General features: G+C 43.3%; 1 protein-coding gene and 1 long non-coding RNA gene across 3 annotated transcripts in view; one reads left to right on the plus strand and one right to left on the minus strand.

Annotated features, from left to right (window-relative positions):
• Positions 1–26,796, minus strand: part of LOC134737627 (uncharacterized) — a 278,740-nt gene that overhangs the window by 196,279 nt on the left and 55,665 nt on the right. The gene's annotated exons all lie outside the window — the stretch shown is intronic.
• Positions 8,497–26,796, plus strand: part of TMEM233 (transmembrane protein 233) — a 49,392-nt gene continuing 31,092 nt past the window's right edge. For both annotated transcript variants that reach the window (XM_054443575.1, XM_054443574.1), the window contains exon 1: positions 8,497–8,770. In XM_054443575.1, the coding sequence (XP_054299550.1) occupies positions 8,585–8,770 (186 nt within the window). In that variant the 5' untranslated portion in view covers positions 8,497–8,584. The remainder of the gene's footprint in view (positions 8,771–26,796) is intronic.

A 26,796-nucleotide genomic window follows, 5' to 3' on the forward strand; every position in this document is an offset into this window, starting at 1 on the left:
TATTTTCAGCTTTTCAAGTCATGCAGTCTGTCATAACTACTCAATTCTGCCATCATAGTGTAAACCACACATAAATAAATGAGTGTGGCTGTGTTCCAATAAAACTTTATTTACAAAAACAGGCAGCAGGCCATCATTTGCTGGTCCTTGATGTAGAACATTCATGATGGTCTTCTGGGGCAGAGGACAAGGTAGAGAAAGGTGGAGCATAGCCCTCAGGTTAAACAGAATTTGTCTAGCATCCCTTGCCTGGGCATCCCAAGTCACTATCACATTGTCCTTTTTTTTTTTTTTTTTTTTGAGACAGAGTTTTGCTCTGTCACCCAGGCTGCAGTGCAATGGCATGATCTTGGCTCACTGCAACCTCTGCCTCCCAGGTTCCAGCAATTCTTCTGCCTCAGCCTCCCGAGTAGCTGGGACTATAGGCACATGCCACCATGCCTGGATAATTTTTGTATTTTTAGTAGAGACAGGGTTTCACCATGTTGGTCAGGCTGGTCTCGAACTCCTGACCTCGTGATCCGCCTGCCTCAGCCTCCCAAAGTGCTGGGATTACAGGCGTGAACCACCACACCCGGCCATTATCCTATTTTATTTCCTTCATCACAAATTATCTTATTTGTTTGTCCATAAGGGTAGGAATCATGGCTTTCTTGCTTATCACGCTATCTCTGGCACCCAACCCAAATACTGCCTGACACAGGGTAGCCAAATACATTTGTTGTTTTTTGTTTTTTGTTTTTTGTTTTTTTGAGATGGAGTCTCGCTCTGTTGCCCAGGCTGGAGTGCAGTGGCACGATCTCAGCTTACTGCAACCTCTGCCTCCCGGGTTCCAGCGATTCTCCTGCCTCAGCCTCCCGAGTAGCTGGGACTACAGGCGCATGCCACCACGCCTGGATAATTTTTGTAGTTTTTAGTAGAGACCATATTGGCCAGGCTGGTCTTGAACTCCTGACATCGTGATCCACCCGCCTCGGCCTCCCAAAGTGCTGAGATTACAGGCGTGAGCCACTGCGCCTGGCCCCAAATAAATATTTTTTTAATGAATAATAACATGTAACTAATAAAGTATGATAAAGGCTGACAAAAAATCCAGAGTATCTATTCTCCTTAAGTTAGGTGCACCTAATAGCGTGCTCCAAACAGGAACTCTGTTCTCCCTCTCTAGGCCACACCAAAGTGCAGTTCTCGTCTACTCCCTCCCAGTCTTCCGAGCACCCTCTCCAGACCAACTCTGCTCATCCACCACTCCCAGTGCCTCCACCATCCATCACTCTGGTTGCGATTCCCTGCCCAACTTTCAGTCCTTCAAGCCCTAAGTGGTTTGGAGTTCAGAGTCTTTGGAACTAATTCTGCTTCCTGAGACCTCTCCCCCATCCTCCCAGCATAGACAGACTTGCTTTGAGTGTCTCCATTTCATCTGATGAGGCCACAGTACTTTCCTGGGTAGGTGGTGAGGGAAGAGAGAAAGGAAATAGGGCTTAGAAGCCTCTCTAAAATTCCTGCTCTGTGTGTGTGTGTGTGTGTGTGTGTGTGTGTGTGTATGTATCAAGGTCTCACTCTGTCACCCAGCCTAGAATGCAGTGGCACAAACATGGCTCACTGCAGCCTCAACCTCCTGGACACAATCAATTCTCTCACCTTAGCCTCCTGACTGGCTAGGACTATAGGCACACACCACCAAGCCCAGTTAATTTTGTTGGTATTTTCTGTAGAAATGGGGTTTTGCCATGTTGCTCAGGCTGGTTGCAAACTCCTGGGCTCAAGCAATCCTCCCACCTCAGACTCCCAAAGTGCTGGGATTACAGGCGTGAAAAACCGTGCCCAGCCATGCTTTCTTATTTTTAATACAAAAGATGACACATTCCCCAAAAGTATCCAACAAAAGGAAAACAATCATATTATCACACAATTTTTAAAGCGATCAAAAATGATTATCATCAATTTTTAAAGCAATCAAAAAGAGAATCACAATTTGCAAAGGGTTTAGTATAGAGCATTAAGTTTTAAAAAAATTGAGATACCAAATTGTGTGTGTACTTTTATTACAAGTGTACGAAAATTGCACCTGGATCCAAGGACTAGAAGAGAGTATAAGGAATGTCAATGATAGTATATTAAAGTATGGGTGGTTTCCCTCTGATTTCCATTACCACTGCTATATTTGCTAATTATTATGAGCAGCTCATCCATGAGCTACAGAGTATGGTCCAATACGCAGCATTTTGTATCATCAATTCAGCAAGAAGAGTGACAGGTGGATGCTTTCTTAGTATCTGGTACAATGAAGGACAAATAGGGAAAGAATTGCATTTTAAGCCTGAAAGGCTGAGTTTTATTTAATATGGTCCTCTGTCCAGAAGTAGTTTCATTAAAAGGTACAGCTTAAGAAATTAACGAGAACAGGTATGGTGGCTCATGCCTGTAATCACAACACTTTGGTAGGCCAAGGCAGGTGGATCACCTGAAGTCAGGAGTTCAAGACCAGCCTGGCCAACATGGTAGAACCCCATCTCTACTGAAAATACAAAAATTAGCCGAGCATGGTGGCAGGCGCCTGTAATCCCAGATACTCAGGAGGCTGAGGCAGGAGAATCACTTGAACCCGGGAGGAGGAGGCTGCGGTGAGCCGAGATCACACCACTGCACTCCAGCCTGGGCAACACTGACTCAAAAAAAAAAGAAAGGAAGGCAGGAAGGAAGGAAGGAAGGAAACCGAATCTGTTTCCCCCTATACTTCCTCTCCTCTGTTTTTCCTTTGTGTGTGTTTGTGTGTGTGTGTGTGTGTGTGTGTGAGAGAGAGAGAGGACCAAAGTTGTTGGAAAGTTGAAAGGTAAATGGTTTTCTAATAATATTAGCCAAAAAGACACTGTTATTTTGTAGCAAACCCCTGAGACCACAGCAGTTACTTTATGACTTTATGACTACTAACGGCTGGCACTTGAGACTAATGCGAAATTTGGCAGCAAATGCTTTCGACCTCTTACCATTTCCTAAAGATCTGGACTCTTTCTCTTACATTCTCACAGATCAGCAGAATCTCTTTCTCTCTCTCTCTCTCTCTCTCTCTCTCTCTATCTCTATCTATCTATCTCTCCCCCTCCTTCCCCCACTCCCCACCCCTCCACCCCAGCCCACTTTTATTTTGGAATCCTAGACATAGCTAAGATCAAATGCATAGATTTCCAGCACGCATTCATAGATTCAACACCAATCCATTGCCATTGAATGTTATAAATTCAGGGATCCATTTGGCATTGGGAAGTTCTTCTTTGAATCCATCTCATTTCATCTCTTAGGAAGCATCTCATGTCTGTAGTCTATTGAATCTATGGTTGTTTCCTTGGCCTAAATTTTAATTTTACCTTTCGTGCATATCTTATAATACAACTTCTCAACCAGCCAATCTGAATTTTTTCTCTGCTCTTTCAAAGACTGATATCTACCCTGTAAGATCACAACTCACAAAGAAAAGATCATGAATGCAGACACTCAGATACAAAAGAGATTCATCACAGCAATTTTTAAAATAACAGTGTAGAAACACTAAAAATAACTTCAATACTTAGTGATCAGGTCATGGTGACATAAATAATAGTTCATTTAATCAATGGGAAATTACTCAGACCATGAAAATATCTGCAAAGGATGTTAACTGTCATATAATGTTGAGTGAGAAAAAGAGGAAACAAAACTCTATATAATTCCATTTTAGTGGAAAATGATATATACATATAGAAAGAAGACCAGAAGGAAATAGTTCCTTCTGTTTGTGGTGGTTACTTGGATGATACCTCTTTCTGTTTATGTTTTTCTTCATTTTCTCAATTTTCTTAAATAAATACGTATTACTTTTACATTTGGAAATAAACTTGTTTCAAAGATCAAAAAGGCAAGTTGCTACACTAGAATCCAGAAAGCTACAGTAAGCTTTTCCCCTCTCCTAGGCTGGCTATTAGAAAGTTGATTTCTCCTCTGCCTCATTTTAAAGAGGGTAGGTATTGCCACATTATTAAGCCATCAGCCAGTAGGGCTCATCCAAGAACAATAAACTGACCTCTCAAGAGAAAATTAGTGAAGCTCAGGAAATTAGAGCTGGAAACCCCCACTGAGTGATCTAATGCATCCCTCAAGAATCAGCGCCATATACATTACACTTTCTGGTGTAGGCACTTTCTTTTCAATTTAATTTGAAAAGTTTCAAGTGATGGCAATTTCACTGCTACATCTTAGACCAGTCAACAAGCTATTAATCCATCTTCCCTGAGCAGAGCATAATAACTCCAATGAACTTCAGAGATATCCATTTAACTTTCTGGCCTGGACCTGCCAGCTGAACAAATATCTCAGACCAAGTTCAAATTCTGGCACCTCCCCTTAGCCAGAAGACTTTACACAAGTCCCTTTACCTATCTGTTCCTAGGTTTCCTTATTTGGGAAAAAGAAAACCTCATCACCTCCCTCAGAAAATTTGCTGTAGGAATTAAATGAGATGATACACACAGGGAATGGACTTAGTGCAACAGTGGTGCTAGGTCAATGTTTGTCAATTCTAGAGTGCTCGGCTCATGTTAAACAGTTGTTTTCCTGGCAGAAGAAACAGTCTATAATGAGTCAACAATCCCTTCTTTTGGCTTTCCCTAGATGACACTAGTGGGTTACATTGAACAATATAATTCAAAACTTTGAAAAGCAAAATTTCATTTGGTACCCAAACCTTGAGCTACTGGCACCAACGAAATTAACTAGCCTCATCAACACCTGTGAAAATAAGGGGGAAAAATAAAAATAAAAATATTTTTAAAATAAATTAGGCTCAGATCACAAATATGGTTCAGAGAGCACTTTTTCATTGTGAATAAGAGCCAGAATTGGAAGGCCAGGAGGATGGGAAAAAGAAGACATGGAATGAAGAGTCACATTTGAGAATGGATCAACAGTTTGATGAATAGTTCATGGAGAGGCTGAAGGAAAGAGAAGAAGAATGCTGCCAAGTGCCTAACTTGGAGAACTAAATTCACAATTTATTCATTGAATGAATTATCTTTTGAGCACCTACTAAGGGCAGGCACAGTTCTGGGTGTTTGGGATAACATAGCAAGCAAAATGGAAAAAAAACTCCCCTTGTGGAGCTTCCTTTCTAGTGGGAAAGACAGTAAATAAGAAGACAAATAAATAAAAAAGACCATGTCTGACATAGAAAATAAACAAGATAATGGGATGGAGAATAAGAGGATGGGGTCCACTTTAGATATGATGGTCAGGGAAGGCCTCTGTCGGGCGGTAACATGTGAGTTAGTGGGTCCTGGAAGATGAGAAGGAACCAATAATTAGAGAGGAGAGGAAGCATTCCAGGAGTAAGGAACAGTAGGTACAGAGACTTTTGGGTGGGAAAAGGTTAGGTATGTTGGAGAAACGGGGGAAAATGTCTATGTAACTGAAGTGCAGTAAGAAAGGAGAGAATTCTGGGCATGGTGGTGCATGCCTGTAATCCCAGCACTTTGGGAGGCCAAGGCAGGAGGATTGCTTGAGGCCAGGAGCTCGAGGCTGCAGTGAGCTATGATTGCACAACTGCACTCCAGCCTGAGTGACAGAGCAAGACTGTCTCTAAAAAATAAATAGTAAATAAATAAATAAATAAATAAGAAAGGAGATACTTGGCAGAAGAGATTGGAAAAGTGAGCAGGGTTCATTGACCAAGGACCAAGCCTTGAGAAGCAAGTTCTTAGGGAAGATGAGTTCCTCTTTGACACATTGAGTTTGGGACACCTGAGAGGATCTCCAAGCTAAAGATCCTGGACTGTACCCTAAGAATTAGAGGCAGAACTGGGATCTGAGAAATTGCTCAGTTGCATCATAATCATCAGGGAATATTCTAAAAATACAGTTTTCTCAGGCATTAAACGTACAGATTTCTGGCCGGGCGTGGTGGCTCATGCTTATAATCCCAGCACTTTGGGAGGCCGAGGCGGGCAGATCACGAGGTCAGGAGATGGAGACCATCCTGGCTAACACAGTGAAACCCCATCTCCACTAAAAATACAAAAAAATTAGCCAGGCGTGGTGGTGGGTGCCTGTAGTCCCAGCTACTCGGGAGGCTGAGGCAGGAGAATGGCGTGAACCTGGGAGGCAGAGTTTGCAGTGAGCCAAGATCACGCCACTGCACTCCAGCCTGGGTGACAGAGCGAGACTCCATCTCAAAAAAAAAAAAAAAAAGGTACAGATTTCTGGGGTGCTACCTGAGAAATTCTAATCCAAGTAGGTCTTGATCAAGACCTGAAAATCATTTTTTTCAATACATCCAGGTAATTTTGGTCAATTCATTCAAGAAAAATTTCTTGCATTCCTACTATGCACCAGCACAATTCTTAAGTGCTGGAAATATAGTTCTGAACAGGTTGGACAGGTTATAGTCTAGAGAAAGAACAGATAGTGAACAAGAAATAAATTACAATTGTGACACACACTACACACAAAAAAATATAATAAACTGGCAAGTATAAAATAAGGATGGAGACCTATGCTAGATAATCTACAAGGAAGACCTCTCTTTGAGGAAGTGACTTGACCTGTCACCTGAGGAATAAGAAGGAGGAGCCTCCCAGCACTTTGGGAGGCCAAAGCAGGTGGATCATGAGGTCAGGAGTTCAAGAGCAGCCTGGCCAAGATGGTGAAACCCCGTCTCTACTAAAAATACAAAAATTAGCTGGGCTTGGTGGCGGACACCTGTAATCCCAGCTACTCAGGAGGCTGAGGCAGAGAATTGCTTGAACCCGGGAGGTGGAGGTTGCAGTGAGCCGAGATCACACCACTGCACTCCAGCCTGGGTGACAGAGTGAGACTCCATCTCAAAGTAAAAAAAAAAGAAGGAGGAGCCATGTGACAGCCAGGGAAAAGCAGCCAAGGCAGAGGGAACAGCCAATGCAAAGACTTCGTTGAGAATTCAGTAGACAAATCTAATCTTTTAGTTATTCCCATTTCATTAATCCATCGAAATGAGAAAGAAGGCATGGCGGAGAATGTACTATTTCATCTTTGTGTGTTCACCTAGCAAGCTATACTAAGCATATCCCTTGTACCAGGAACTGTGCCAGATGCTGACACAAAGATGAGCCAGATGACCCCTTCTCTCGGGGAGTGCGCAGTCCAATGAGGGAGGCAGATAGCAAAATAAGTATGGCTCATGAGATAAGTGAGAATCTTCCAGGCAATCAGCTTATATTCTGAGAAAGCCAAGAAGATGATTAATAGTCTCGAGTATGATGATGTGAGCAATTGCTTTTGACACTGCATGATAAAATTATTTTCATTTCTTTGTGGTCCTGCAGCTCAGAATACCTGGATTTTTGGTGAAATATTTGCAAGGGATATCAGGTTTAGGATACTGTATAATGCACTATATGTTTCAGAATATAAGGAGAAATAGTATGCTAATAATAGCTAATATTTATTGAGCACATGGATTGACCTGGATAATGTACCATTTCATAGAAGAGTCACTATGACTTTATGAAGCAGGGACTATTATTATTTCTCCTTTTTCAGATGGAGAAATAGGGGCTTAGCAAGATGACAGGGCTTTCCTGAAGTGACAATTTCTGAGTTCTGTCTGGATTCAAGCCTCAGTTCTGGTCCATACGCCCTCTCATGAATAGCGTAGACACTGATACAATTGCCTTTCTCACTCTAGTCCCCAAAGTGGATACCTTGTTCTTCTCCCCAACCTACTCATCCATCTAGGTTGCCTAGGCCAGCCTGATCTACCTGCATTTCTCCCCAGGGGTCCTGCAAGTGGAAAAGCGGAAAGAAGAGTTCCTTGTTTCCACACTGGGGAGGGCACCTGGACGGGCATGGACCGGGCAGTGCCCACTGACTGACTATACTGGACTCCAGTCTCTTGAGCCCCAAGCAGAATGTGGAAAGCTTTGAGGCCAAAGCTGGGCACCTGGTTCCCACCCCACCTGGGGGAGGGGGTCGGGGGGAGGAGAAATTCCTGGGGCTCAGTGTTCAAGGTCTGAGGCATAGGAGACAAATCAAATGCCCAGGCACCAGACAGTTAAGGTAAAACGTTGAAGTCAAGAGGAAGTAGTGAATCTGTTGCCAACTGGATAGGGTTGGTCTTGTCCCATCTAAATGTATTAGAATTAAGTGGCTTTTAAAAATGAGCTGGTCATCTTCAGCCCATGGGCTGGCCAATTTGGAACTTAATGGGCCTTTGCGTCCTCCTTCCCTGAGCCTCCTTTTATTCCAGACTTTTCAGTGTGAGTCTGTGCGTCCCTCCGACGATCTCAGGGAATGGGGTGCCTTCATCTGCCTGTTCCCTGTTTCTCAGGCTGACGCTCCCGCTGTCCTCCCCGCCTCCCCTCACTCCTTTTCTCCCTCCCTTCCTCCTTGTGGGGAGGCTCTTGGCCCGGGTCCCTGAGCCCGGGCGGGTGCTGGCAGAGGACGCAGAAGGGGTGAGGTCACGTCTCCCTTGAGCCCTGAGCCGCTGGCTTTTCAGAGCCTCGCCACAAGCCGGCGGCCAGAGCCCCAGACCACACAGACCGTGCGCTCCTCCACCCTCCCCGCGCCGCCGGCCTCGCCCATGTCTCAGTACGCCCCCAGCCCGGACTTCAAGAGGGCTTTGGACAGCAGTCCCGAGGCCAACACTGAAGATGACAAGACCGAAGAGGACGTGCCCATGCCCAAGAACTACCTGTGGCTCACCATTGTCTCGTGTTTTTGCCCTGCGTACCCCATCAACATCGTGGCTTTGGTCTTTTCCATCATGGTGAGTGAATCACGGCCAGAGGCAGCCTGGGAGGAGAGACCCGGGCGGCTTTGAGCCCCTGCAGGGGAGTCCGCGCGCTCTCTGCGGCTCCCTTCCTCACGGCCCCGCCCGCGCTAGGTGTTCTTTGTCCTCGCACCTCCTCCTCACCTTTCTCGGGCTCTCATAGCTCTCCCCGCAATCATCAGCACCTCCTCTGCACTCCTCGTGGTACTCAGAGCCCTGATCAAGCTTCCCCTAGGCTAGCTTTCCTCTTCTTTCCAGCTCCCAGGGTGCGTTTCCTCTCCAACCCGGGGAAGTTCTTCCGTGGACTTCGCTGACTTCTCTGACCTTCCTAGGCGCTTGCCCGGGGCTTCTCAACCCTCTTTTCTAGAGCTCCAATGCGCGCCACCCTAGCGAGCGGCAGTAAGCTCATTCCCCGAGCGCGCAGGCTCTACGTTCCTTTCCCTGCCGCACCGGGGGCTCCTGCTCTCCAGCACCCGGGACTGTCTCTATCTCAGCCTGTGCTCCCTTCTCTCTTTGCTGCGCCCAAGGGCACCGCTTCCGCCACTCTCCAGGGGGTCCCCAGGAGATTCCTGATGCCCCCTCCTTGACCCCGTTTCCTCGTTTTGGCACGGCACGCTCTGTCCAGGCAACAGTTTCCTCTCGCTTCTTCCTACACCCAACTTCCTCTCCTTGCCTCCCTCCTGCGCCCCCTTTTTAACGCGCCCGAGGCTGGCTCACACCCACTACCTCTTTAGGCCTTTCTTGGGCTCCCCGTGTGCCCCCCTCACCGGCGAAGTGGGTGCGCCTCTCTTACTCTTTCTACCCGGCGCGTCGTAGTTCCTCCCTGTTTGCTGCGCACTGGCCCTAACCTCGCCTCTCTTGGTGTCCCCCAGGGCTCCCAGGCGCCCCTCCACCGCTCTGTCCTGCGCCCGGGGCTCTCCAAGGAATGAACTAGGGGATTCCACGCAACGTGCGGCTCCGCCCGCCCTCTGCGCTCAGGCCTCCCTAGCTGCCCGCCTCTCTAGGAGTGGCCGCTGGGGCCTCTAGTCCGCCCTTCCGGAGCTCAGCTCCCTAGCCCTCTTCAACCCTGGTAGGAACACCCGAGCGAACCCCACCAGGAGGGCGACGAGCTCCTGCTAGGCCCTCGCCTTATTGACTGCAGCAGCTGGCCCGGGGGTGGCGGCGGGGTGAGGTTGGTACTGGCACTGTCCTGGGACAACCCTTGCAGTTGCGCTCCCTCCCCCACCGGCTCACCTCACCTGCAGCTGGGCCACGGAACTCCCCGGCCACAGACGCAGAGCCCTGATTCAGCGCGGTGAAAATCGCGAGCCACCCGTCCCCCGTCAAGTCCGCCCACACTTGCCCACGGGTGGTGGCAACATATTCGATTCGTGGGCACCTGCAAGGCTCCATCTGCACCCGTAACTTGCCCTTTCCCAAACCCTGTTTGTGGACGGCGTCTGCACCGACATGAAAACGCGCAGCCACAGAAGTTCAGACAAGTCTGTATTCAAATCCCAATTCTCCCACTTCCTAGCAGTGTGATCTCTGAAGTCACTGCATCTCTGAACTTCAGTCTCTTTGTAAAACCGGAATAATCATAGCCATGTTTCTTGGGGTTGTTGGGAACATTCATGACATAATAATTGTAAAGTGCTTAGAACAGTGACCAGCATGGTATCTTTACAAAATCTTTACTCAAATGTCACTTCATGAGGCCTTCTGTGATTACTGTTTAAAATCAGGACCCCCCACCCACCCACCCCGCGCAAGCTCTGTTCTTCCTTCCCTGCTACCTTTTGACCAAATTACTTCTCTCCATCTGATATAGTATTTTAATTATTTGTATGTTTACAGTCTATGTCCCTCTCATTAGAATATAAGCTCCATGAGGGCAGGAATATTTGTTGGTTCCTGTATCTTCAGCATCTAGAAGAAAATCTGGCACGTCGTAGATGCTTAATAAGTATTATGAAATGAATGCATCCATGAATGAATGGTGTGGATGAATCATTAACCTTTTTTTCCCATCCTGGAGGCCCGGAAGCCATCGCATCCGGTTCCTTCCGACCAACCAGCCAATTTCCTCCCTTCCTTCCTCTCCCCATATATCCGGTCTTGACTTTTTTTGCCGAGAGTCTGGAAACGATGCTGCAGCCAAATTCTCCAGGCAGCAGCAGACTGTCTGGCTGGCACTGGTGCCCACATTCTATCCTGGTTTATTAATGAAGCAGCCAATTCACTCCTTTCCCAGTGCCACTTAGAAAACTGCCTGCAAAGGCTTTTCCCCTCGTTGGTCTGAAATGAGCTGGCACTCCAGCTGGTAGTGACAGGTCAGATATTAATGATGCTGCTTGGTATGCCCTGGGAGATGAGGTCTGCACATGCTTTGAATTGAGACTTCCTTTTCTAATCCCCTTTTCCCCATTCCCTCCCCCACTGGAGACAGTTTGCTGTGGACAAGTTTGTATCTTTTTTTTTTTTTTTTTTTGAGACAGAATCTTGCTCTGTCACCCAGGCTGGAGTGCAGTGGCACAATCTCGGCTCACTGCAACCTCCACCTCCGGGGTTCAAGCAATCCTTCCACCCCAGCCACCCCAACCAGCTGGGACTACAGACGCGGGCCACCACACCCGACTAATTTTTGTATTTTTAGTAGAGACAGGGTTTCACCATATTGCCCAGGCTGATCTCAAACTCCTGACCTCAAGTGATCTGCCCGCCTCAGCCTCCCAGAGTGCTGGGATTACATAGGTGAGCCACTGCGCCTGGCCAAGTTTTGTACCTTTCTAAACCCTTGGTTTCTTCATCTATAAAATGGGAATGTGAAAGCTGTTTTAAGTTGAGCAAAACTGTTGTAAGGATGAAACAAAACAAAGCATTCTAGCTCTTAGCACTATGCTAGGTACATGCAATAATTGTCAGACAGATGTATAGATTTGGAACCTGGAGATATCATGCTACATATGAAAACAAATTCTAAACAGTGTGTCCTACAACCTTCCTGTTGCACTGGAAGTCTTTTCCCATTGATATAGTGCAGCTCTGGGCTTGATCAGTGTCATCACAAGGACTCCAAAGGACAAAGGACAAAGAGGAAGAGGAAGGATGTGCAGTAGGAAGGTGGGAGACCAATTCTGCCAGGCGTTTGCTTCCCCTAGGGTCTCTTGTGATGTTCAGTCGTGGCTATTTTCAACTCTCACTTCTCTGTAATTTATGATTTGTGGTGCTCTCAATGATTTGGGGTGTTACTGGCATTTGGTGGAAAGAGCCAAAGTACTAATGTCTGTCATGCTAGGGGCTGTCCCCCAGTGAAGAATGGACACATTCCCAATACTAAGACCATCCCAATGAAGAAGCACTGTAGGATGATGCAAACTGATATAAACATGGATGTGTGGAACATATTGACAAGGCTCAAAATAATTAGTTTCCAGAATGGTAAAAAAAAAAAAAAAAAAAAAAAAAAAAAAAAAGAGCCAACAATCTCAAAACAATCAATACTTACTTAAATATTTATTGCACCAAGCCTGAGAAGCTTTCTATAAAATCACCAAATTAGAGTAGGTGCTGGCAAAGAAAACTACTTCGGAAAAATACACATTCAAGAAGAGTGTTCGTCGAGTTGTGGATTTCTGTGTTCTTTCTACCACCCCATGTAGATCCAGGGGAGTCCTGGGGTCCTGGGGGTTAGGAGGTGGCACACTACAAACGAACTCTAGTCCAACATGTCGTGTGGTATTGGATGTTGATGGGTCAAGCATTGTCAGGGACACAGAAGTGTTTCTTCCTCTACGTATTGAAAGTCTATTTATTGAAAGCATACTTAACCTCAATTTGAGGGACGCATGTCTCAAGAATTTCCCCCTAGACTGGGTTCCTGGTAGCTCATATTGCATCTTTGTGTGAATTTGAATATGGCACATTTTCTCCATGCAGACACAGCCCTCCACCAGGGCACATAGCTTGGTGAGGAGCATAAGTTGGCTTTCAGGCCTCATTCATCATGATCCCACCCATCCCTGGTTATCTGTTTATTCCATGTGAAAGAACCGTATAATTTCCTAATGTGGCCCTCGACCCTGGAGAAAGAATATTTATTTGTTATTCAACATGTACTTATTGAGCATCTATTATGTGCCAGGCTCTATTCCAGCTATTCCTTTATCTCTATCAAGTGGCAAATAAGATCAGCAAGGTCTCTGCCCTCCTGGATCTCAAAGAAGTGGGGCTCTAGGCAAGTTGCAAGAGTGTTGGCAAATTTAGGGTTAGTTCACTGTCTATTGGTTTTGTAGCTGGAATTTGCTACCTGACTCAGAAGACGAGTTTGTGCCAACCCTCAGTTCTTGATGACATCATGATATAATCATTTGCAAAACTGAACCAACTGGTCACTCTAATCATGGATACAAAATACCCAATGACTTTTGACTAGGTGGCTTATAAGCTTTTCATTAGCACGTCTGTCTCACACCTACCAATAGGTGTGTGGGGATTTGCCCTTTCTTCATTGGGGGACAATTCATAGCATGGCAGGACAGTAGTACTTTGAGTCTTTCCACCAAATGCCAGTAGCACCCCAAAATCATTGAGACCACCACAGATGCTCCCACATTTCTAAATGCCTTCATGGGGAATGGTGCAACCCCTAGTCGAGATTCTCAAGCACACCATTGCCTGAGATGTCTTACATACATCCCTGTCTAGAGAACCTGTCTAGAGACCAACCATTAAGGTTCAAATCCTTTTCTTTGATGTGCTTATGATTTTATGCAAGTGCCTCGATCTTTCTGAAGCTTGGTTTTTCCACCTTGTAAAATAGGGATTGTGATAGTATTTACCCAAGTGCAATTGTGGAGATTAGATAATAAAAGTTAAAAGTTTTCAGGTCACTGCTTGGAACACAGCTAGAATTCAATAAGTATTGATGTTGATGATGGTGATGTAGATGATGGAAGATGTGTCTGTTCTAGAGATACAAGCCATTATCTTTCCCAGTTTTTCTGTTTTTACTGAGACTTGCAAATTTGATAAGAATAAAAACAATGACCAGTAGTAGACATGTCACTGGAATAAAAATTTGTTGCAGCATAAAGGTAAATATTAATGCCAAACTGAAACACAGACAAATAAGCAAAGAGGACTTCTGATTAATCGTGAAATATTGAACATATCTGTTTTGCTCCCACCCCTTCTAAGACCACTTAAAATAATAGTAAGTGCTATTTGGTAGCACAACAGGGTGACTATAGTCAATAATAACTTAATTGTAATTTTTAAATAACTTAAAGAGTGTAATTGCATTGTCTGTAACTAAAAGATAAATGCTTGAGAGGATGGATACCCCATTCTCCATGATGTGCTTATTTCACATTGCATGCCTGTATCAAAACATCTCATGTACCCTGTAAATGTATACACCTACTATGTGCCCAGAATTTAAAAAAGAATCGTAGTAAATGAATTTAAAAGGATATAAACACTCAAGGACAAATTAGGAAAACAGAAGAAGAAATGAGATGGTGACAAAATCTTAGACGATGGAAAATAGCTGGTTGGGCATCAACTAATTTTACATAGTAGATGACACTGAAATCTAAATCCTGTACAAATAGTAGCCAACAAGAAGAAAGTCAATTTTCTCTGCAAAACTCTAGGAAAGCTCAGAAATTGGAGGTACTAGCTGAAGATACTGCCTTTGATGTCAGGAATAAAGGGTAGGGAAAATCTTTGAAAGTCTGTTTATGAAGTCATGGAACTGCCAGAGATCACCTACCACCCCACACAGCCAGGCCCCCACTTCCTCACCAACTCAGACAGAAGATTAGAGATTTTCTCTCTGGTAAGATTAAACAGAATGACTCTAGACACCAGGCATAGCTGAGAGAAGGGTTTAGGTGCCAAGCTGAAAACGAGATTAATGGAAAGCTGCAATGTTGAACAAGGAAGCTCCTTCCCCAACTTGGTTTCCTGGACAGAAATTGGAGAATTTCTCTCCAAGGATGTGACCAGTCCAAAAGTAAAAATCTTTAGGAGTCCTCCAGAGAGAGGATGCAATCCACCCCCCAATTAACAAGCTCCATCCTCATGCAAAAAACTTCCAAGCAGCTTTTCAGTGTCTCACTTTCAAATATGATGAGTCAACTAAAGATTATCAGACATATGAAAAACTCTTCTGAAATAAAAGACCTACGGTTTACAAAAAAAAAAAAATGAAGTATAAGGTAACAAATAATACAAGATGTAGAAGAAAACTTCAAGAATAGGTGAGTAGCATCCCCAGAGAATAAGAAACTATATTGTGTCCACAAGACAAGAACAGGCTGAAAAAAACAGCCAGAGAAGCAAAACAGAGCTCTTGGGAATTAAAAAATATGTGGATAGATTTAAAAAAAAAAACAGTAGAAGCTCCTTTGAGCTGAAGCTGAAAAAATGAAATAAAAATAGAGAAAGATTGCACGTTAATGTTGAGGGAGGCTGAAGAAATAATGCAAAAATCAAAAACATGGAAAATATGGAAGTCACCCAAGTGTCCATCAATGGATGAATAGGTAAACAAAATGTGTTATATACATAAAATTGAATATTATTCAGTCTTTAAAAGGAAGGAAATTCTGACATGGGCTACAACCTGGATGAACCTTGAAAATACTAGGCTAAATACAAGAAGCCAGTCACAAAAGGACAAATATTACATGATTCCACTTATATGAAATACCTAGAGTGGTCTAATTCTTAAGACAGAAAGTAGAATGGTGGTTGCCAGAGACTATGGGGAGAGGGAAATGGGGAGTTACTGTTTAATGGGTACGGAGTTTCAATTCTGAAGATAGAAAAGTTCTGGGAATGGATGGTGGTGATGGTTGTACAACAATGTGAATGTATTTAATGCCATTGAACTGTATACTTAAAAATAGTTAAAATGGTAAACTTTATGTTATGCATATTTTACCACAATAAAAAATAAAGGAGGGAAATATTCTCCAAAAAAGATAAAAATAGTCAAGAATATACATAATAAAATTTGATACTCATACCTAGAAATCTAACATCTAAAAGGAAAGTTCCACAAAAAGGAAAGAACAAAGAGAATTAAAGAGAGGAAATTATCAAATAAGTAATATAGAAAAAATTCCCAGAACTGAACGCATGAATTTCCAGATTAAAAGAATCCCCCAGTACTCAATAAAGTGAATGAAGCAAGACATACCAAGGCACATCTTGGTGAAATTTCAGAGGTTCAAGGGTAAAATTTCTCTCCAATTCTGTAAACTTTGAAAGAAAGGAAACATTATTAATCCACATATGGATTAACAATGGCTTCAGAATTCTGATCAGGAATGCTGGAGGCTAAACAATAGTGAAGGCCAGGCGCGGTGGCTCAAGCCTGTAATCCCAGCACTTTGGGAGGCCGAGGCGGGCGGATCACAAGGTCAGGAGATTGAGACCATCCTGGCTAACACAGTGAAACCCTGTCTCTATTAAAAATGCAAAAGAAAATTAGCCAGGTGTGGTGGCAGGCGCCTGTAGTCCCAGCTACTCAGGAGGCTGAGGCAGGAGAATGGCGTGAACCCGAGAGGCAGAGCTTGCAGTGAGCCAAGATAGCGCCACTGCACTCCAGCCTGGGTGACAGAGTGAGACTCCGTCTCAAAAAAAAAAAAAAATAGTGAAAAGATGACTTCAAAAATCCTGAAAGAAAATTATTTGCAACTTCAATTCTAGACCCATCTAAATAATCATTCAAGGGAGAGAGAAGAATAAAGACATTTCCAGACATTTAAGATCTCAAATAAATTGCCTGGCATACATCTTTTCTCAGAAAGTCATGGGCGAATGTGCCTCCCAAAAAGAAGGGAGTAAGTCAAGAAAAGGACACAGAATCCCGAAAAGGGATTCAACATAGAAAAGAGACAGAGGAATGCTCCTGAAAACAAGGCAACCAGTCTCTCACCCCCACAGAAGATGCAGTTGATAATGGATGGTTGGCCTGAAGGCTTTGTCACAACCCATTATCTGGTTGTGGGCTGGCACTGTAAGCCACAGCCATGCCCCAAGTCTGACCATACCTGCTGTGGATGATAAGGTCAGTGGTCAGTAAATACTCACAGGATGAAAAACAAAACAAACCACGTGTTTTTTCCATCTGACCCAAGCTCCACCAGAGCTTGAAACATAGTTTTGACTGCTCACCCGTCAAAACTGCTTCAAGTGGACTTCAGCTAGGTGTAGGGGGAAGATCACGTGTGTCTGTGAACTTGGAAATAACAGGTCTTGGTGCAGGCGACTGATCCAGAGGGCTTGATGCTGCCCACTAGTTGGAGCACCAAATGCTGATTCATTGGATCTCTCCCTGTCACTTCTCCCAGTGTTCTCTGGCTCTTTCCACAGCTGAGATTGTCACCTGAGAAATGGGGTATTAAAATAACAGACCCCTGTGAATTATTTCTTGTGAATTTCTTGCTTGAAGCTCTGAAGAGCATTCAGATGGTTCCAGATGATGAAGACCCTGTCTGAAGTGTGTCATCATGGGAAGGCCGCATTCCAGATACCCATAGATTTTGCAAATATGCACATTTCCCCAGCAGCCCTGCCTCATCAGTTACTTTCATAAGTTTTGCCACTTGGTGGCCACTGACATTTGGTATTTAGGAACCTAGAATTTAAACTGTTTTTAGAGTCCTTTCAGAACATTAGCAGTACAGACTATGTCTATTTCAAGATGTAAATCTGTGTGCTCCTAATTTTAAAAAATACATTTTAAGAGCCATTTAAATTGACTGATGAAATGCTGTAATGGCTAGGTTTGTTATAACATAATATGTGGGGATAGAGATAAAACAAGATTGGCCACTAATGCATGACAGTGGAAGCTGGCTTATGGGAACATGGGGATTTATTATATTACCCTGTCAAACTGTGTATACATTTAAAACTTTCCATAATAAAAAGTAAAAAGAGGGCCAGGCATGGTAGCTCACGCCTGTAATCCCAGCACTTTAGGAGGCTGAGGCGGGTGGACCACCTGAGCGCAGAAGCTCGAGACAAACCTGGGCAACATGATAAAACCCCGTCTCTACAAAAATAAAAATAAAATCAAATAATTAGCTGGGCACAGTAGTGAGTGCCTGTAATCCAAGCTACCCAAAAGGCAGAGGCAGGAAAATCACTTGAGCCCAGGAGGCAGAGGTTGCAGGGAGCCGAGATCATGCCACTACACTCTAGCCTGGGCAACAGAACGAGACCCTGTCTCAAAACAAACAAACAAAAAAAGTAAAAAGAAAGAAATTCAGATAGAACCTCCCCTCCTAAGTCATTATCTGCCCAGATGAGTGGCAGATAAGATAACGAGACAGCAGCTATTAAATGAGTTGGCCAAAAAGGCCGTGGTTGAGGTAGAGCTTGTCATTAAATAGTAAGAAAACTATTTCTGGCTTATGTGTGAATGTCAATGATGACTTTGAAGAATACCTTCAAATAATCATCAAGGGGAGCCCAGGTAGGACTCACATCCTAGAACTTTAATCACCTAAGGATCTTGTTAAAATGCAGACTCTTTTTTCAAGGCTCAGCTAGAAAATCACCTCCTCCATGAAGCCTTTTTTGATTGCCTCCTCTCTTTCACTCAAGGTTGTGCCCTCTTTACTCTGAACAGATTTCCTCTTGGATCATCTTTACTTCCTTGCACTGATTTGTGTATGTGAGCCCCTTAAGATTACACTGTTAGCCCCAGCACCTAGCACAATGTCAAGCATAAAGTCCACATGTAACAAACATTTGATGAATGAATAAATGAATTAATGAATGAATGACTATATAGGCCAAAGTCTGCTCCTACCTTTATCTCTGAGGGTTTGCTTCTCTTCCTCAACTGTGTTCTGCATTCCTGCCAAAACCTTTTTTGGAAAATATCCAGGAGACTCAGGCAAATGCCAAGGGTCACTGAGAGGTTGGCCAAGGCTTGGTTCACAAGGATAATTTTCCTAGGTGGTCCGGAGCTCACCAGTATGCTCACACTGCAGACCAGTGGGTCCACGTTTGGAAATTTGTCTTTATTCTCAGCTTGTTAGTTCAGGGCAGGACACTCTTCAGCTCAAAGCCCCTCATCCAAAAATATGAGCCTGAACATACTTGAGAATGTCCAGGTCTTCAAGTTCAAGAATTAAGCCAGACTTTCCAAAATGGTGCTTCTCAGAAAACTGGTTGCGTGTGGTGATAACAAATTTTACCAAAAAAGGTACAGGTGCAGGAGAGGATTAAATTGAGAAACCAAATGCTGAGTTGAGCAAAAGTTAAGTCTTTTCTTTCCTTTGGAGCTTTTTGGAGCCTTTAGCAAACCACTGTGCATTATGGCTCTTTAATGGAATAATATAGTATGGGGCATTTACTAAGCATTTTCCCAGATTCTTGGATCGTAAGGCTAATATGCCACAGCACACATTTTGGGAAATACTGTTGTTAATAATACCTTGATTCTCACTTTAATGAGTACAGCTGCTATTAATATGGGAAGATCGCATGGTACTCCATCCTTAACATTCTTGCATTGTAGACCCACCTCTCCCCCTTTCTTCCAACTTGCATGTTTTTTGGTTTGGTTGGTTTTTGTTGTTTTTTGTTTTGTTTTTGTTTTTGAGACAGGGTCTTATTCTGTCACCCAGACTGGAGTGCAATAGTGCAATCATGGCTCACTGCAGCCTCAATCTCTGGCTCAAGCGATCCTCACACTTCAGTCTCCAAAATGCTGGAATTACAGACATGAGCCAGTACACCTGGCTAATTTTTTAATTTTTTTGTAGAAACAGGGTCTCCCTGTGTTGCCCAAGCTGGTCTCAAACTCCTGGCCTCAAGTGATCTTCCCACCTCAGCCTCCAAAGTGCTGGGATTACAGGCATGAGCCACCATGCCTGGCTAAGTTAGGTGTTTTTAATGTGTCTTCCTAGCCAAACTTTTGCTAATTTCCTTCTTCCCTCACTCTCTTTTTTTTGCCACGGGTGAAATTCAGAAACTTGTCTTTCTGTTTTCTTTACCCTTTGTATCATATCTTCTATTCCCCAAACTAAAGGAGACTTTCTCTATTTTACTCCTTCTTTTGATAACTTTATTTGTTCTTTACTGTGGGTAATTTTTATAGTAGTTTAGTATTTCTATTACTATTATAACATTTATACATTTGTCTTTACTTTTTAAAGCATTTCATATTGACACAATTTCACTTGTTCCTTGCAAAAATCCCAGCAAGGGACATAAGAAAGTTCTCCTCCTTATTTATCCTTAAGAAAACTGAGGCTCAGAAATGTGGTAAGCCTCTCCAACAAAATGAACCATGACAGTCCTTACCCCCATGAAGCATTATAATCAGACAGCTATGCCTTTCCTTTTTTTTTTTTTTTTTTTTTTTTTGAGACAGGGTCTCACTCTGTTGCACAGGCTGGAGTGCAGTGGTACAACCACAGGTCACTGCAGCCTTGACCTCCCCAGGCTCAGTCGATCCTCCCAGTTCAGCCTCCCAGGCAGCTGGAACTATAGGCGCACACCACCATGCCCAGCTAAACTTTTTTGTATTTATTGTCTAGATGGTTCACCATGTTGCCCAGGCTGGTCTTGATCCCCTGTGCTCAAGGGATCTACCCCACTCAGCCTCCCGAAGTGCTAGGATTAGAGGCGTGAGTCACCACGTCTGGCCCTGCCTGTTTGATAGGAAACAGCTTTGGTTGTTCTGGAAGCTTTCTCTTTTAACAGATTTACCCCCATCCATATAAGAAGCATCATACAATACTCTCAATCAAGCCTGGCAGAATTCCTCCCTAGCTTTTGGCTCTAATGATAGGCAGCCAAAATGACAATTCTCACTTGTCCTGAAAATATTTATGGAGAGAAAAAGCCCAAAAGCCCAAGAAGAAGAGAGACAAGCATGAATGAATTAACGATGCTGAAGAGGAAATGCACCTTGTAGTCTGGAAGCCCAGTCTCAGAATGCCCAGCACGACTTTTAGGTGTAGAAACAGGAGCAAGCAAAATCTAAACTAGAAATCCCAAAGTCATCCAAAAACTCAGATGTTATTCCTAAAAATATTTACTAAGTGCCCACATACATCAAGCTATTTTGATAAGAGCCTGCTATCTAGGAGTTTGGAATTTAAAACAATATTGATCTACTTAAAAAGAGTTTCTTGCACTTGGAAAAAAGTATCAGACTATGTTCAGAAATTTATGTAAGTCTACAGATGGAGGGGAGTATAAGGAGGAGACACTGAGAAAGAAAGAAACAGAGACAGAGACAGAGAAAGGGAGAAAACTCACTTCTCACTAACCAAATATGTGCTAGAGATAAAGGAATGAAGACAATGAGGATGGTTTTGAAAGAGAGAAGATGTGGTTTGAAGAATAAAAAACATGATCTAAAAAAAAAAGTTCTACAATTTGAAGAATTAGAAGACATGGTTTGAAGAAAAAAAACGTGTTCTAAAAAAATATGTTCTAAAATTAGGATTTCAGTATCGACTGAACTCAACAGATCAGAATATTGGCATTAGCAATAGCAAACAAAATTTAAAGTTCCCGAAAAAATTTAGGAAACACACAAGGTTTATACAAAGAAAGCCTCACCAAGAGATTAAAATGAAAAACCATGAGCTAAATGGAGCATAGTATTTACATATTAGATGTTCATCCAGCATTAGTTATGAAATAAATTATAAATGAGTTCCTAAACATGACGCATGGTGCCTAGCACAGAGTAACTGCTTAATATTCATTATTGTTGCTATAAATGTAAAAGAGACATAAATATTGATTGCAAAATAGGAGATTGGCAAACCAAATAATAATCCATCTATTTATAACATACAGTGTTACAGCACAGTTAGGATAGTGCTTTTGAAGAATTTTTATGATACAGGGAAATGCTTGGGTGAAGGGCCAAGTGGAAAAACAGGACAAAATACAAAATTGTCTGTGCAATGAGATCCTTCATTCTTTATCAATTAAAAGTAGCCATATACCCATACATTTACCCTCAAAAGCATGAACGTGCATGGGGGAAGAAAAGGCTGGAAAGTATTTCAAACTGTACAATGATTTCCTCTAAGTAGCAGGATTCTGGACAGTTACAGTATAAAGAGTTATAATATGTAGAGCACAAACTCTATCATCAGACCCACCAGGGTTTGAATCTTGGCACTACTGTTTATTGTTAGGTGACGTTCATTGAATTATTTAACCTCTCTGAGTCTCTATTTCCTCATCTGTAAATTGGAAACAATATCACCTACCTGCAAGGGATTGTGGTCTGAATTAAATGGGATAATATATGCAAACTTCTTGACAAATCTTGCCTATTATCATTTCAAATACTCCTATCAAAAGTTTTAATATTTTCCAAAGTTTCCGTAAAAAGTATGTAGACATCATTTCTAGTCTGAAATGAGCATTTTTCTAAAGATAAAAAGGAATTCAACAAGGAGAACAAGGTTAGTAATTAGATGCAATTTTTTTTTTTTTTTTTTGAGACAGAGTCTCTCTTTGTCACCCTGGCTTCCAGGCTCAAGTGCAGTGGTGCAAACATGGTTCACTGCAGCCCCCACCTCCCGGGCCCAAGCGACCCTCCTGCCCCATCCTCAGGCCCCCAAGTAGCTGGGACTACAGGCATGCATCACCACACCCAACTAATCTTTGTATTTCTTGCTGGTCTCCAAACTCCTGAGCTCAGGAGATTCTCCCAACTCGGCCTCTGAAAGTGCGGGGATTACAGGCGTGAGCCACCATGCCCAACTGGTAATTAGATGCATTCTTATCCACCCCAAAAGGTGATTCTTGCTCTAAATCATGTATCATTCCAGAGCTGAAATGGTCAGCTCTCTAGTTAACTTAAGAAAAACGCTTTTATTCTGATATTTTATTCTAGTCTTGAAGATCATTGAGGACAGAGAAACTACAGCTTATCACAACTCCTGCCCCAAAGTTAATGCTTGGAGAGTTAACAGAAGTTTTGCTGTTGTTTTTGTTTTGTTCCAATTCCAGTGGGGTTTTTTAGCCTGAAATGGTAAGAAGTAGCTCTTTCTCTACCCAAGTAGAAGCTCACTCTAATATAAGCCCACTTTTTGGATCTATCTCCCAGCCAGAGAGAGGGCACCTGATGCTCCTGAGATAAATTCTTTATGTTTTTGAAAGATATGTGGCCCATGATCTTTTCCCTTGAAAAGATTCCCTTTACTCACTATTCTGTAGAAAGTATCTACCAAAAGGAGGAAATGGCAGACAGCAGTGAGAATGTCTCCATCACTTCAAACATCCCCCCAAATTTCTTGCCCACATTCATGTTTGATTATAGCAAAGTCCAAGGCTCATTTTCAATGAGAAGGAAAATGAAGGAGGCTGAGGGAGTGGCAAATAGAAATCTGCAAGAGCAAAGATGGAGAAAGCCTGGGCCTCCAGCCTTCTCTTCCAATGATGGCCATCTCTAGCCCCTGCCACCATGGTTAAGAAGCTGGTTGGGATGGCAGTTGACTCTTATATTTAAAGAGCAAAGTTGGGAGAGGGAATTCAGATGAAGGAGAAGAGCTTAAAGTCAACATGAAGAAGCATCACTTGAGTGTGCAGTAGGGTGCTTGGTCCCCAGAGAAGGTTCCACAGCATCTGGGAAACTTTCTACTGCCATCCTTCAAGGGTGGAAATCAGGGAGGGACATTTTCCCACATTCATTTATTCATTTATTCATTCAAAAATGTTTGAATACCTGCTATATGCCAAGCACTATGGCAGCCCTGGAGATAAATGCCAGCCTTTCTTGGGTATTCCTTCATAGCAGCATGAGAATGAATTAATAGAGTAAAATTGGTACTGAGGGAGTGGGGCGCTGCTATAAGGATACGCGAAAATGTGGAAGCGACTTTGGAACTGGGTAACAGGCAGAGGTTGGAACAGTTTGGAGGTCTCAGAAGAAGACAGGAAAATGTGGGGAAGTTTGGAACTTCCTAGAGACTTGCTGAATGACCAAAATGCTGATAGTGACATGAACAATAAGGTCCAGGCTGAGGTGGTCTCAGATGGAGATGAGGAACTTTTTGGGAACTGGAGTAAAGATCACTCTTGCTATGCAAAGAGACTGGATGCATTTTACCTCTGCCCTAGAGATCTGTGGAAAATTGAACTTGAAACAAATGATTTAGGGTATCTGGCAGAAGAAATTTCTAAGCAGTAAAGCATTCAGAAGGAAGTAGAGCATAAAAGTTTGGAAAATTTGCAGCCCGGCAATGCAATAGAAAAGAGAAAGCTATTTTCTGGAGAGAGATTCAAGCCAGCTACAAAAATTTGCATAAGTAACCAGGAGCCAAATGTTAATCACCAAGACAATGGGCAAAATGTCTCCAGGGCTTATCAGAGACCTTCAAGGCAGCCCCTTTTATCACAGGCTTGGAGGCCTAGGAGCGAAAAATGGTTTTATGGGCCCAGGGCCCCCTGCTGTGTGTAGCCTCAGACATGATGCCCTGCATCCCAGCTGCTTCAGCTCCAGCCATGACCAAAATGGGCCAAAGTATAGCTTGGGCCATTGCTTAAGAGGATGCAAGCCTCAAGCCTTCGGGACTCCCACATCATGTTGGGCCTGAGGGTGCACAGAAGTCAAGAATTGAGGTTTTGGAACCTCTGCCTAGATTTCAGAGGATGTATGGAAATGCCTGGATGTCCAGGCAGAAGTTTGTTGCAGGTGTGGAGCCCTCATGAAGAACCTCTGCTAGGGCAGTGTGGAAGGGAAATCTGGGGTCAGAGTCCCCATGGGGGCACTGCCTAGTGGAGATATGAGAAGAGGTCCACCATCCTCTAGACCCCAGAATGGTAGATCCACCAATAGCTTGCACCATGCACTTGGTGCAACCCACAGACGCTCAACACCAGCCATGGAAGCAGCCAGGGCAGGGACTATACCCTGCAAAGCCACAGAGGCAGAGCTGCCCAAGGCTATGGGAGCCCATCTCTTGCATCAGCGTGACCTGGATGTGAGACATGGAGTCAAAGAAGATTATTTTGAAACGTTAAGGTTTAATGACTGCCCTATTGGATTTTGGACTTGCATCCTTTGTTTTGGTCAATTTCTCCCATTTAGAATGGGTGTATTTACCCAATGCCTGTACTCCCATTGTATCTAGGAAGTGACTAACTTGCTTTTGATTTTACAGGCTCATAGGCAGAAGGGACTGGCCTTGTCTTCGATGAGACTTGGATCTGGACTTTGGGGTTAATGCTGGATGAGTTAAGACTTTGGGTGACTGTTGGAAGGGCATGATTTTTGTGTCTTGAAATCTGAGGACATGAGATTTGGGAGGGGCCATGGATGGAATGTTGTGGTTTAGCTGTGTCCTCACCCAAATCTCATCTGGAATTGCAGTTTCCATAAGCCCCACCTGTCATGGGAGGGACCTGGTGGGAGGTAATTGAATCATGGGGGTGGTTTCCCCCATGCTGTTCTCATGATAGTGAGGGAGTTCTCACGACATATGACGGTTTTATAAGGGGCTTTTCCCCAATTCAGTCGGCACTCATTCTCTCTCCTGCTGTCCTGTGAAGAGGTGCTTTCCACCATGATTGTAAGTTTCCTGAGGCTTCCCCAGCCATGTGGAGCTGTGAGTCAATTAAACCTCTTTTCTCATAAATTAATCAGTCTCAGGTATTTCTTTATAGGAGCTTGAGAATGGACTAATACAACCCACTAGCAGTCACTACTCATCCCCGCAACCTCTGGCAATCTCAATCTACTGTCTATCTCTATGGATTTACCTATTCTGGATATTTCTTATAAATGGAATCATACAATATGTGATCTTTCATATATGTCCTCTTTCACTTAGCATCCTGTTTTCAGGGTTCATCCATGTTGTAGCATTAATCAGTACTTCCTTCTTTTTAAGGCTGAATAATATTCTGTTATATGGATATTCTATATTGTGTTTTTCTATTCATTCATTGATGGACATTGGATTGATTCCATTTTTTGGCTCTGAAAAATATGCCGCTATGAATATTCATGCACAATTTTTTTGTATGAACTTATGTTTTCAGTTTTCTTTGGTGTAGAGCTAGGAGTGGAATTGTTGGGTGGTACAATAATGATATGTTTAACTTGTTGAGGAACTGCTAGACCATTTCCAAAGCACCCACACAATTTTGCAATCCCACCAGCCCTGTACAAGGGTTCCAGTTTCTCTATCTCCTCAACAACATATGTTATTATCTTTTTTACTGTGGCTATCCCAGTAGGTGCAAAGTGGTATCTTTTTGAGGTTTTGATTTGCATTTCCCTAGTGACTAATGATGTTGAGCATTTCCTGTGCTTACTGGCAATTTGTATATCTTCTTCAAAGAAATGTCCGTTCAGAGACCTTGCCCCTCTTTAACTGGGTTGTTTGTCTTTTTATTGTTGAGTTTAAGATATATATATATATTCTAGATACAAATACTTCATCAGATATGTGAATTGCAAATATTTTCTTTCCTTTTTGTGGGTTTTCTGGCCCTTGCTTCTTTCATTGCTTTGTGAACCTCTTTTGAGAGGTCTGTTTATATATCCCAGAGTTTTTCACAAGACTGCTTTCCATTTTTGCTTGTATCTTCTCCTTTGGCTCCCAACATGAACACTGGGAGGGGGTACAGATTCAAAGGCAAACATCATGTTGGGCCAGGCTTTAAACTCAACTCCTAAGTCTGAATCCCAGCTCTGCTCTTATCCTAGCTTCTCTGAGACTAGGTTTTCCCACCTATACAATGGGAATATTAATGCCAACCTCTCTTTCAGTTTTCAAAATTAAGTGAGATAATGCCGGGCCCCTTTACTGCCATCATCTCATTTAAGCCTCACAACCAACCTGTGCATAGATATTCTTTTTGTTTTTTGTTTGTTTGTTTGTTTGTTTGTTTGAGACAGAGTCTCACTCTGTCACCCAGGCTGGAGTGCAGTGGTGTGGTCTTGGCTCACTGCAACCTCCGCCTCCCGGGTTCAAGTGACTCTCCTGCATCATCCTCCTGAGTAGCTGGGACTACAGGCACGTGCCACC

The sequence above is a fragment of the Pongo pygmaeus genome, chromosome 10, assembly GCF_028885625.2.
Source record: "Pongo pygmaeus isolate AG05252 chromosome 10, NHGRI_mPonPyg2-v2.0_pri, whole genome shotgun sequence".
Taxonomy (NCBI): domain Eukaryota; kingdom Metazoa; phylum Chordata; class Mammalia; order Primates; family Hominidae; genus Pongo; species Pongo pygmaeus.